The sequence below is a fragment of the Rattus norvegicus genome, chromosome 7 (assembly GCF_021556685.1).
Source record: "Rattus norvegicus strain SHRSP/BbbUtx chromosome 7, alternate assembly SHRSP_T2T, whole genome shotgun sequence".
Taxonomy (NCBI): domain Eukaryota; kingdom Metazoa; phylum Chordata; class Mammalia; order Rodentia; family Muridae; genus Rattus; species Rattus norvegicus.
Window position 1 is genome coordinate 10,466,140 of NC_141540.1, and position 13,588 is coordinate 10,479,727.

The 13,588-nt window shown below is 35.5% G+C and overlaps 1 protein-coding gene across 1 annotated transcript; it reads right to left on the reverse strand.

Moving 5' to 3' along the window:
- Positions 1–5,265: 5,265 nt before the first annotated feature.
- Or6c68 (olfactory receptor family 6 subfamily C member 68) lies at positions 5,266–6,216 on the reverse strand. The gene has a single exon (NM_001000075.1). The coding sequence runs from the start codon at positions 6,214–6,216 to the stop codon at positions 5,266–5,268; it is 951 nt and encodes a 316-aa protein (NP_001000075.1).
- Positions 6,217–13,588: the final 7,372 nt, after the last annotated feature.

Here is a 13,588-nt window from a genome sequence, read left to right on the forward strand (position 1 = left end):
ACAATGACTTTATGAAATTCATAGGCAAATGGAGGGAACTGGAAAATATCATCCTGAGTGAGGTAATCCAATCACAGAAAAACACACATGGTATTTGCACTCATTGATAAGAGGCTATTAGCCCAAATGCTTGAATTGCCCTAAATGCACAGAACACATGAAATCAAGACAGATGATCAAAATGCGAATGTTTCAGTCCTTATTTAAAAGGTGAACAAGAATACCCTTGTCAGGGAATAGGAAGGCAAAGATTCAAACAGAGGCAGAAGAAACACTCATTCAGAGTCTGCACCACATGTGGCCCATACATATCTTGCCACCCAATTAGACAAGATGGATGAAGCAAAGAAGTGCAGCACGACAGGAACCAGATGTAGTTCTCTCCTGAGAGACACAGCCAGAATACAGCAAATACATAGGTGAATGTCAGCAGCAAACCACGGAACTGAGAACGGGACCCCCGTTGAAGGAATCAGAGAAAGGACTGGAAGAGATTTCAGGGGATCAAGACCCCATATGAACAACAATGCCAAGCAACCAGTGCTTTCAGGGGCTATGCCTCTACCCAAAGACTCTACATGGACTGACCTTGGGCTCCAATCTCATAGGTAGCAATGAATAGCCTAGTAAGAGCACCCGTGGGAGGGGAAGCCCTTGGTCCTGCTAAGACTGAATCCCCAGTGAACGTGATTGTTGGGGGGAGGGCGGTAATGGGGGGAGGACTGGGAGGGGAATACACATATAGAAGGGGAGGGGGAGGATTTAGGGGGTTGTTGGCCTGGAAACTGGCAAAGGGAATAACAATCGAAATGTAAATAAGAAATACTCAAGTTAATAAAGAAAAAATATATATGTTCAAGTATCTTTTGAGTACATGTCCAGGAGAGGTACAGTTGGTTTCTCAGGTAGTAATTTGTCCAATTATTTGAAGAATTGTGATATTGATTTCCACAATGGTTGAACCTGCTTTGAATCCCATCAAAAATGGAAAAAATTTTCCTCTTTCTACAGATCTGCCAGCATCTGATGCCATGTAAGATTTTGATCTTAACCATTATGACTGGTGTGAAGTAGAATCTCAGGGATGATTTGTTTTGCAATCCCCATATGACTAAGAATGTTGAACATTTTCATAGGTGCTGTTCAGCTATTTGATATTCCTCAGTTGAGAATTCTTTGTTTACCTCTGTACCTATTTTCAAAGGCTCATTTGGTTCTCTGAAGTCTAACTTCTTGAGTTCTCTGTACATATTAGATATTAGCACTCTATCAGTTGTAGAATTGGAAAAAAAACTTTTCCCAATCTGTTGTTTCCCATTTTGTCCTATTGAGAGTGTCTTTTGCCAGACAAAACCTTTCCAAATTTATGAGGTCTCATTTGTTAATTGCTGATCTTAGAGCATAGACATTGATGTTCTGTTCAGGAATTTTTTTCTTGTGCAAGTATGTTCTAGATATTTCCACACTCTCTTTCTCCTATTAGCTTCAATCTATTCAGTTTCATGTGGTAGTCCAAGATCTACTTGGACTTGAGCGCTGTATAAGCAGATATTTGTCATTGATGTTTTTTTTTTCTTTTTTCGGAGCTGGGGACCGAACTCAGGGCCTTGTGCATGCTAGGCAAGTGCTCTACCACTGAGCTAAATCCCCAACCTCATATAAGCAGATATTTATTAACCAATTTGCATTCTTTTACATGCTTACCTCCAGGTGAACCACCACTAGTTGTTGAAAATGCTGTCTTGTTTCCACTGGATGGTTTAAGCTTCTTTGTCAAAGACCAAGTGACAGTAGGTGCATTTGTTCATTTCTGGGTCTTCAATTCTATTCCATCTACCTGTCTGTCTCTGTACAAATACCAGACAATTTTTACCACTATTTCTCTGTAATAATGCTTGAGATCTGGGATGGTTATTCCCCCAGAAGTTCTTTTAATGTTGAGGATACTTTTAACTCTCCTGGGTTTTTTTTTGTTATTCCAAATAAATTTGCAAATTTCTCTTTTTAACTCTATGAAAAATTGAGTTGGAATTTTGATGGGGATTACATTGAATCTGTAGAGTGCTTTTGGCAAGATAGCCTTTTTTACAATATTAATCCTGCCAATCAGTGAGCATGGGAGATCTTTCCCTCTTCTGACATCTTCAATTTCTTTCTTCAGAGATATGAAGTTCCTGTCATACAGGTCTTTTACTTGCTTAGAGTCATATGGATATATTTTCTGTTATTTGTGACTCTTGTGAAGAGTGTCATTTCACTTATCTCTTTCTCAGTCTTTTTATCCTTTGAGTAGAGGAAGGCTACTGATTTGTTTGTTTTAATATCCAGCTACACTGCTGAAGTTGTTTATCTGGTTTAGGAGTTCCCTTGTGGATTTTTTGGGGTCACTTAGGTATACTATCCTATAATCTGCAAATAGTAGTATTTTCACTTCTTCCTTTCCAATTTGTATCCCTTTGACTTCCTTTTATTGTCTAATTGTTTTGGTTAGGACTTCAAATAATATATTGAATAGATAGGGAGAAAGTGCCTTGTCTAGGCCCTTATTTTAGTGGAATTCTGTCAAGTTGATCTCTATTTAGTTCAATGTTGGCTACTGGTTTGCTGTATATTGCTTTTACTATACTTAGGTATGGACCTTGAATTCCTGACTTTAAAGACTTCTATCATTAAGGGAAGTTGAATTTTGACAAATGATTTCTCAGCATCTAATGAAATGATCACTTTTTTTTCCACTGAGTTTGTTTATATAGTGGATTATGTTGATAGATTTTTGTATAGTGAATCATGCCTAAATTCCATGGATGAAAACTACTTTATCATCATGATTGATTGTTTTGATATTTTTTTGGATTCATATTGTGAGAATTTTATTGAGTATTTTTTCATCGATATTCATAAGTGAAATTTTCCTTGTTGGGTCTTTGTGTGGTTTAGGTATGAGTGTAATTTAGGCTACATAGATTAAATTGGGCAGTGTTCCTTCTGCTTCTAGTTTGAAGAGTACTGGCATTAGGTCTTCTTTAAAGGACTTATAGAATTCTACACTAAAATCATCTGGTCCTGGGCTTTTTTTGGTAGGGTTACTTTTAATGACTGCTTCTATTTCTTTAGGAGTTATGGAGACATTTAGAAGTTTTGTCTCATCCTGATTTAATTGGGTCTAGAAACTTGTCCATATCATCCAGATTTTCCAAATTTGTTGACTATAGGCTTTGTTGTAGGATCTGATGATTTTTTGAATCTCCTCAGTTTCTATCCTTATGTCTTCATTTTCATTTCTGATATTGTTGATTTGTATGCTCTCTCTGTGCCCTCTGGCTAATCTTGCTAATGTTTTATCGATCTAGTTGATTTTCTCAAAGAACCAGTTCCTTTTTAGTTTAGTTTTGTTTTGTTTTGTTTTTTGTTTTTTGCTTCTGATTCTTTGTATAATTCTCTTTGTTTCTTCTTGGTTGATTTCAGCTATGAGCTTGATTATTTCCTGCCATCTATTCCTCTTGGGTACATTTGCTTCTTTTAGTGCTTTTAGGTGGGCTGTAAAGCTGCTATTTTATGCTCTCTTAGCACTGCTTTCAGTATGTCTCATACATTTGGGTATGCTTTGCCTTCATTTTCATTAAATTCTAAAGTTTTTCATTTTTTAAAAAATATAACTAAAGGTTTTTAGTATTCAGTTTATACTTTATATGTATTTAGCAAGATAGTAATAGGCTCTCTTATAAGACCTATGACCTACCCAAACTCATTAATACTGGGCATGAGTTTCCTTTTGTGGCGTGGCCTTAAATCCAACTAGAAACACACACACACACACACAAACACACACACACACACACACACACACACACACACACACACACACACCCCTAAAGACTTGAAGTTAGCCTTCACATATAACAAAGAAATACAATATTTATATTCTGAATCGTGAATGACTCTCTTTCAGATCCATCCATTTGTCAATAAAGATTATTTTTCTTTACAAGTTTGTTTATTTTTAGTGTGTGTGTGTGTGTGTGTGTGTGTGTGTGTGTCAGAGACAGAGAGACAGAGAGACAGACAGAGTCAGAAGACGGCATTGGATCTCCTAGAACTTGAATCACAGATGTTTGAGAGCCGCCATATGGGTGCTGGGAACTGAACCTGGGTCCTTAGGATAAACAAGTGTCCTTAATTATTGAGCCATTTCAGAAGCCCTGCATATAAATTTCTTGACTCATATTGCTAAATCTTTTAAGAATGCTTGTAGGCAAGTGATATCTTTTAAGGCCACATCTTCAGCCCAATTTTGTCATTGACTTACACTTTGCTAAGTAGGTAAATGGTAATAAATCATTTGATATTTATTTTGAGGTATTCAAAGAAGATGAGTGTTACACTTCTTGATTCACATGAAATATTAGAATACTTTCTATCTTAAAGTATAATAAAAATTCAACAAGACATGATCAGTACAGTATGTATCACAGATTTTTACTTATAAACTATGAGATTATGATTCATGTTAGTTCAAGTTAATTTCTATTAGTCCTGCAACTTATAATAAGCTGTCTTTAATGGATCCATAGAAACTTCCTACAGAATTATGGTAGTAATCCTTTTATATTAAGTGTGCACAAAACTTCACTTTTAATTTAAATTTTTTCTTTCATTTTTATTCAAATTTTCTCATTTTTCTATAGATGTGTAAAAGGCTGTTACTTAAATCTGTCATATTTAAAAGTAGGAGAATAACTCATGTCTTGCTAAAAAATGACTTCTCAAGGAAACCATGTAAAGAAATGCCTTCACTTCTTATCATAGATGGGAAAGGAAAATCATCTGGAAACAAAGAAAATGTGATTTATTTTAATAATTGCTGGTTAAGAATGAAAAGTGACACATTTTTAAATATCACATTTCTCAGTATTTACTTTCTTAATAATTGAATTAATAGAAAGTTAATTGTCTCCTTGGGCAAGGTACAGTGGTATATGTCTTTAATCCCACCACTATGGAGGCAGAGGCAGGGAAATCTCTTTGAGGTAAAAGCCAACCAAGACTACATAGTGAGATGCTATCTCAAAACAACTAGACAATTAGACAAACAAACAAATAAACAAACAAAAACCATCTAAAAATAGCAGCACCAGCAACAACAAAAACAAAAACACCCCAACCAACAAAAATGATAAAGAGGTCAACATTATTACCTGTAGTCTAAGACAGTATAAAGCTTGCTATTTGTGAATGAAAATTTAAGAGAGAAGGTGTTTTGATTAGTCACCTTAAGTACACTTTACTTAAGAGAAATGCAAGTTTCTTAAGTAAGTCATGAGAAGCTTGTTTAACTTGCTTGTTCCTTAGAGTATATATGAAGGGGTTCAGCATGGGTGATATGGAAGAAATAAGCAGGGACACCCCTTTATTAATGGTTACCTCTTCTTTGGCAGATGGTTTGATATAGATGAAGATGCAGCTGCCATAGGTGATGGAAACCACAATCATGTGCGAAGAACAAGTTGAAAGGGCCTTTCTCTTTTGTTGAACAGAAGGGAATTTTAGAACTGTCCTTATGATGTATATGTGTGAAAAGACGACACACAGAAGAGTAATGATGAAGGTCAATACTGCAGAACCTATTACCATCTGCTCAATTAACCACGTATCTGAGCATGATATTTTCAGAATAGGGTTTGCATCACATCCAAAATGATCAATGATATTAGAGTCGCAGAATTCCAGGTGAAAACCCAAACTAAGTGGAGGAAGGATAATCATGAATGCTGCCATCCAACAAAGAATAACCATTGTTCTGCAAACCTTGTTATTCATGATGGTCATATAATGCAAAGGTTTACAGATGGCCATGTAGCGATAATATGACATGATAGCCAGAAGAAAAAATCCAGTTACCCCAAACAGATCTGTAAAAAACAGTTGAGTTGCACATGCATTGTATGTAATTGTTCTGTCTCCAGTGGAAATACTGTATAAGAATCTTGGGACACAGGCACTTGTAAATGAGATTTCTAGGAAAGAGAAATTTTGGAGGAAGAAATACGTGGGAGTTTTAAGGTAGGGATCCACTGTAGTGGGGGTAATGATAGTTAAATTATCAGTTACACTCAATAGGTAGGTGATAAATAGAAAGATGAAAAGCAAAATCTGCAGCTGAGGATCGTCGGTGAGTCCCAGGAGGATGAATGTTGTAATTGAAGTGTGGTTTCTCATTGTCAACATCAGAAATTTTCCAAACCTAAATGTTAATGTCCTGGTGTCTTGGACTGTAGAACACAACGACAAATTATTATTAATGAGCTCTTTCATAACCATTCAATTATGTGTCTATTAGTCATTTTATTAATATCAAGAATTTCAGAATGAGACAGTATGTGTTTATATGTCCAGATGCATTTATGGTTTCAGTTAGGTATGTAGGTGATAGCATGTTTATAAAACATATTATGGAGAAGATTAAAACAAAGCTGCAAAATATTTTTACTACAAACTGCATCCTTCCTTCTTTACTTCAGTTATTTAGTTTTACATTGTTAATTTCTGATCTTATTCACTTGAAATGTGCCATTGCATATCTTCCTGTGACTTAACTCACAAACCATTTAAAACATATAAATCTTTTGACATGTACTAGCAGTATTCTAGCTGTAGCACATAGGTACTACCGCAATTCTAACATTAACCTGAAAAGTATGGTGGTCTATTATCTCCACACAATTTATTTTAAAATTTATATGTTTATGCATTTATTTTTGTGTATGCATGTACATATATATGGAGGTCAGAGGACAACTTGTAGTTCTTAATTCTCTACCTGTAACATCTGAGCAACAACTATTAAACTCAGTATTTCAGGTATGGTGGAAAGACCTTTATCCCACTGAGACACTGAGACATCTTTAATTTATTTAATTAAAATAAATTTTTAATACAATATATTCTGATCACAGTTTTCTCTCCCTTACTCCTCCTATATGCTTCCAGTTTTCTCACCCATCCAAATTTACACCCATTCTTTTATTATAATAGAAACAAGTATCCAACATAATTAATAACAATAAACATTAATAATAAAGATACAATAAGATAGCATAAAAACAAAGCAGAGAAGGAGAAAACAAACAACAAACAAAAAAAATAGAGACAAAGTACAGCAAACACATAGAGATATTTTGCTGGCCCCATATGTACTTGAAAATTAGAAGTCTGAGGCACCAAGAGGTAAAGTATGTGCCCACTTTCTCCTAAATCAGTGGGAAGTCAGTCTTCAGAGTTGTATGTCTCAGTCATTGTCCTCTCACTATTGGATTATACTTGACTGACTACTGAATTTTCAAAAACGTTTATTTTACTGGTTATCAAAACAAAGACAGAGTTAGTCTTATTTGTTTTTTAAACCAAAATGGTTGAGAAATAAAACGGAAGAACAGTTAGATGATATGCTGGTACTGCTGGTGTAAAGGAATATTAATTATGGACAAAATAACTTAAATGAATATTTTATGCAATTATTTTTTTTTACTTTGCATGTAATACCTGAGAGAGATTAAAAACACCAAATACAACTAATTTTCCATGTTTATTCCTCTATGTTTGTTCAATATTTTGTTCCGTGAATAATTGAGATCAGAAACTAAGAATGTTCAATTTGTTAAAATCATTAGCCAAACTAAGGTAGTTTCCCTATCTATATTGAATAGTGTTTTAGCCTACATATTATATTTTCAGAACTTATTTTTTTACTTGTCTAAAAATAAAATCTTTTTAAGATTAAACCATTTTCCTATGGTTGAAACATTTTTATCAAAGAGGTTTTTTTTCAATATAGTTATATATTCAGTTGAAACATATTACCTATTCTTATTTATGGGCTGTAGTAGAACATTTCATCCCAGCATGCAATGTGTATCATGTCTAACACTTAAAGGATCATTTCTTTGGAAACCTTCAAAATTTTATATGAACTTTAACAGAAACTTCAATGCATTACAGTCTTTGGAACATTAGGTGTTATTCTTCCCATCAACTCTCTTGCTGAATTTATTAACTTCAGAAAGTCTTGATTCATGGACTTGTAGACTTTTGAATGGTGCCTTACTATTTCTGTATTTTTTGTCTGTGTGAGCACTGTCTTCTGTTGCTACTTGCCCCACTTATACTGTGCACCACCATTGGAGTGGGACACTCCAATAATCAAGGGAAAAGATGTGGCAGCTTAAACATACTTAAGTTCATTGTATTAGGTGACTGCAGCTCACACTCTGAGAGCTGGATTCCCCAATATCTTTCTCTCTGTCTACCTATGTATCTATGTATCTATGTATCTATCTATTCTCTATGAATCTGTCCATCCATTTATTTATATCTCATATAATGTGGTATAGGTGTTCCCTCTCCAGTCTGTGTTAAGTCAAGTTTACTATCCTATTGCCACTGCATCCTAAGTTATGGAAATTACAGACCCTTACATCAGGCTATATCTTCCTCTTTCACAGTCTCAACTCATTACCCACTAGCTTCTTTGGTATTTAACTCAACGTTACTAAGGTATTGATATTACCTTTAATTTTTTATCCTACATATATGGCTTTTTTTAAATTCACACTTGAACAAAAGTAGAAAAGTTAATAATACCATAATATATATATTGATTAAGTGATATTTTGAGTGTTTAATTTTCAATGAACAAAAATGAATAATAAAATCTCAAAAAAAGTCATTTTACTGATATTTTATGTATATTTTTTGGTATTTTGAGACAGGGTTACTTTGTGTAGCCTTGGGTGTCCTTGAACTTGCTTTGCAGTTGAGACTGGCCTCAAATTTAGAAAACTGATTGACCCTGCTTCCTGATACTTAAGATTAAAGGCATGCACCACCACCACACAGATAATATATTTAAATATCTTTCAATATATGGATATATGTTTGTGAGAAATTTTATTATTGATTTTTTCTAAATCAGGCATGCTCATAATTTCTAGCATCATCATTCCATCAAAAATTCATAAATAATGGTAGAATATTTCTATGTAATGCTAGCATATGTATTCAATGTTGATTGTTTATTAAACAACTGTTCACTATTAACGCGAAAAACATGTCACTATAGTTCCCAATCACCACTGCACAAGTGTCTATGTAATACATACAATTATACATGTGAACTCAAGTGGAGTAAAATGTGTTCACACTTACCCTTTTTGAGCTGGAAATTATTACATGGTATCTATTTGGCAGTTTCTCTGTAGTTGCTAACAGGAAGGCCCAACTGTAGAGTGACACTGCATCAGAGATGTAAACTCCAAGTTTTCTCAGGAATCCACACTGATTCTGAAAAGGCCCTGAAGTATCTGAGCCCCTGGCACACAAAGTATCCATGATAGAGCATCTGACATTTAAAACAAAGATTTATTTCTGCTTTCTTACAAGCTATAGTACAGTAATGCACAGCATAGATTGTTAGTTTTGTCATGGACAGTCAAGTAATTAAGAAGAGTTGAGTTTCTGGATGTATTTAACACTAAACATTGTTACCGTTTTTATATATTTCAACTATTATAGAGTAGAGACAAGAAACAAAAGAATCCTTGGAGTCTCATGTTTAAAAGTAACTAAGGAATCAATATAATTTTTTGGCAATCAACTCACAGGCAATAATAGGGTAAAGCCCGGGGGATGAGATAACATTAGGCACACTGTTCGTTCTGGACAGAAGAACTCAAAAAATACTATATAAAGGATTCCTGTATTGTCCACAGTTAGAAAACTGGTTTAAGATCACTGTATCCTTACAAAATAAGTTGTGGACATTATGAAAATTTTATAATAAAAGGAAAGAAAAAACCCACCACCAAAACTAGAGATAACACTCAACAATTAAGTGAGGCAACACTAATAATCTGTTGGATGCCATTCTGTATGACAGAATTTATGTTTTATTTTCACATTTGTAATGATAGCTGTCAGTTTTGATACTTGTTAGCATTGCTTCTCTGCAACACACATTGCCTCAAGGTTTCATGTGACTATCTTGGCACATGGGCTCACTGGTGACCATCTTGGCACATGTGATCACTGCTGTACATATGATTCACAAAAATGTTCTTCAGATAGGAAAAGGTCATGTTTGTGTAGTTTACCATATCCTATTATATATGTTAAAAATTTGTGAGGCCTCTATGTGAAAAAAAAGGAATTAGTGTGAATATGAAGAACTGGGGATAACCTTAGTATGTTGGCCTGAGGAAAGACACCATTTTTATTGTACTAGAAAGCTTTATTTAAAAATGCTCTAAGCGAGAAGACAGTGGTGTAAAGTACATGTGGTTCTTTTTAGTCTAAATGACATCTCTGTTGGGTCCTGGGAAGGAAAAATAAGTAGATCTCTGATGCTCATGTATGAACAAATCTTCAAAAGAGTCATCACTGAAACTGAGAAGAAGATGAGGATGAACAAAACGAGAGCAGCAAGAGAGATTCTTAGATATCTGTGGAGAGTTTGGAATAGATATGTGTGCACTGTATTCTAATGAATGAAGTTCTGCCTTCTTTTGTATAATCCATCCATCATCAATTTCTCCCATTCTTTAAAATACAAGCCCTTATTTATTCAACAAATATTTGCTAAGAACTTATCATGTACTTCAGGATTATTTCAAAGTAGTTATCTTATTGCAGTCAACAAAGCAGACAAAAGTCATGGCTAGGCATTGTTTTCTCTTCTTTCATTGTTTCTTTTTATATTGAATATTTTCTTTATTTACATTTCAAATATTATACCCTTTACTCATTTCCCCTCCATAAACTCCCTATTCCATCCCCCTTCTCCTGCTTCTATGAGGGTGCTCCCCCACATACACACCCACCAACTCCTTCCCACGTCCTCGGCCTGGCATTCCCCTACACTGGGACATCAAGCCTTTCCAGGACCAAGGTCCTCTCCTCCCATTGATGCCAAAAAAAGACCATCATCTGCTACATATGCAGCTGGAGACAAGAGTCTCTTCATGTGTAACGTTTGGTTGGTGGTTTAGTCCGTGGGAGTTCCGGGGTGTCTGCTTACTTGATATTGCTGTTGTTTCTTTGTGCATCCAAGCACCTTTAGTTCTTTCAGTCCTTTCTCTATCTCCTCAATTGGGGACCCCATTCTCAGTCCAATAGTTGACTGCCTGCCTCTGCATCCGTATTTGTCAGGCTCTGGCAGAGCCTTTCAGGAGACAGCTATATCAGGCTCCTCTCTAGCATGCATGCAAGAAGTTAGACTCCAGAGAAACCAATAATTCTGTTAAAAATGGGGTATAGAGCTAAACAAAGTATTATCATCCAAAAATGGCCATACAATACCTAAAGAAATGTTCAACATCCTTAGTCATCAAGAAAATGCAAATCAAAACAACCCTGAGATTCCACCTCATACCAGTGTAAAAGGCTAAGACCAAAACTCAGGTGATAGCAGATGATGGCAAGGATGAGGAGAAAGAAGAACACTCTTTCATTGTTGATGGGATTGCACACTGGTAAAACCACTCTGGAAATCAGTCTATTGGTTCCTCAGAAAATTGGACATAGTACTACCTGAGTAAACAGATATAAGACTCCTGGGCATATACCCAGATGATGCTCCCACCTTTAACAAGGACACAAGCTCCACTATGTTTATAGCAGCCTTGTTTATAATAGCCAGAAACTGGAAACAACCCAGATATCCTTCAACAGAGGAATGCATGGAGAAAATGTAGTACACACTACAGTACACACTAGAGTAGGCATTATTTTTTAATTTTAGGAAGATAGAAACAAAGAAAATGTGTACTGTTCCCTGACCTCCATCCTCTGGACCATTGCTCTGCCAGCCTCGCAGAGGAGGCCTGTGGAGCTATCGAAACATCCAGGTAAGAATCCTCACCAACGAAATCTGTGCCTTCTGGGTACAGCTAGGGCATGACCATCAGAGGTAAGCAGCATGCTCTTCCCTCAACTTCATTGTCAAAACTCAGAGATGGCTAAAGACCAGCATAAGAACAAGATAAACAAGAGCTAGTGCAGTATGGTACCATTAGAGCCCAGCTATTCTATTACAACAAGCCATGGATAGTCTAACACAGCTGAAACACAAAAAGATGACTGTAAACCCAACTTTATAAAAAAGATAGAGATCTTTAAAAAGAAAATGTAAAAGTCCTTTAAAAATATTGAGGAAAAATCCAATGAAAGAAGCAAAGGAAAGGAGTAAAACAGTTCAAGGCCTGAAAATGAAAATGAAAGCAATAAAGAAAACACAAACTAAGGAAATAATGGGTATGGAAAACCTAGGTAAAAGACCGGAACTACATACACAAGCATCAGCAACTGAATACAAGGCATGGAAGAGAGAGTGGAAGAAAGAATCCCAGGCATAGAAGATACTCTACAGTACTGTAAAATCTAAATAAAATGGATGATTTTCTAGACAGATACCACTTACCCAAATTAAATCAAAATTAGGTAAATGAAACAGTCATATAACCTTTCAGGGAATGTAAATGATTTTAAACATTTCCTAACCAAAAAAAAAAAAAATACTCAGAGTCAGATGGTTTTAGTGCAGCATTCTACCAGACTTTCAAAGAAGAACTAATACCAATAGTCCTCAAATTACTCTACAAAATAGAAACAGAAGGAACATTTCCAAACTTACTTTATAGGCCAATGTCACCTTGATACCTAAATCACACAAACACTCAACAAAGGAAGAAAAATTCAGAAAAAATATCCCTCATGAACACTGAGGCAAAAATAATAAAATACACACCAATTAAATCCAAGAACACATCAAAAACATCATCTACAATGATCAAGTTAGTCTCATCACATGGATACAGGGATGGTTCAACATACAAAAATTCATCAATGAAATACACCATATAAACAAACTAAAAGAAAAAAAATGATTGTAAACTTAATTCTTCCAAGCCTTATTTTTAGTAATGGTTCTTAAACACTCAATACTCTTTTGTAGGCCACCAAACACCAGAGGTAGTAGTGAAGAACAGATATAGGGGAAGTGGACCCATGTAAACGGTTCTTTGTAGCAACTCCAGTGTGTGTTATCTTGAAATCGGCAGTTCAGTTTATAGGTTAGCAGGCAATGGCAGCTCAATCTACTCACAAACACTTTGTAGATACCTCAGTAGTCTAGTTGGGTCATGTTCAGATAGCAACAGTGGTGACATGACTTAGCAGGGATACCAGGAGAAGTACTCAGTTGTGCCTCTTTAAGGGAAGCAAAGATCAGCAAAGATGCAAGATCCACAAGTGTTACACAGCTAGCTGTATCAACAAGCCAAGCTCTGTATCTATCACTCAATTGAGTCCTATTTATACCCTCAAACATCATGTGTCCACCAAGTGCCTTGCCTCAGCAGGAGTCTTACCTCATCATGTGCATCCAATTAGCCCGAGTGTACAGAATCCAAATAAATGGAGCTCAACTATTTAATGTAGGTCAGAGCAATACATATGTGTTGTTAGCAAAGATCCTTCATCACATGTCCTTTTATGTATTTGCTTTAGCAGAATATCCTCTCTCCTATGACTGCTTCAG

Excerpts from the sequence above, each read along its gene's own strand:
- Or6c68 (NM_001000075.1), bottom strand. The coding sequence starts at position 6,216 with ATGAGAAACCACACTTCAATTACAACATTCATCCTCCTGGGACTCACC.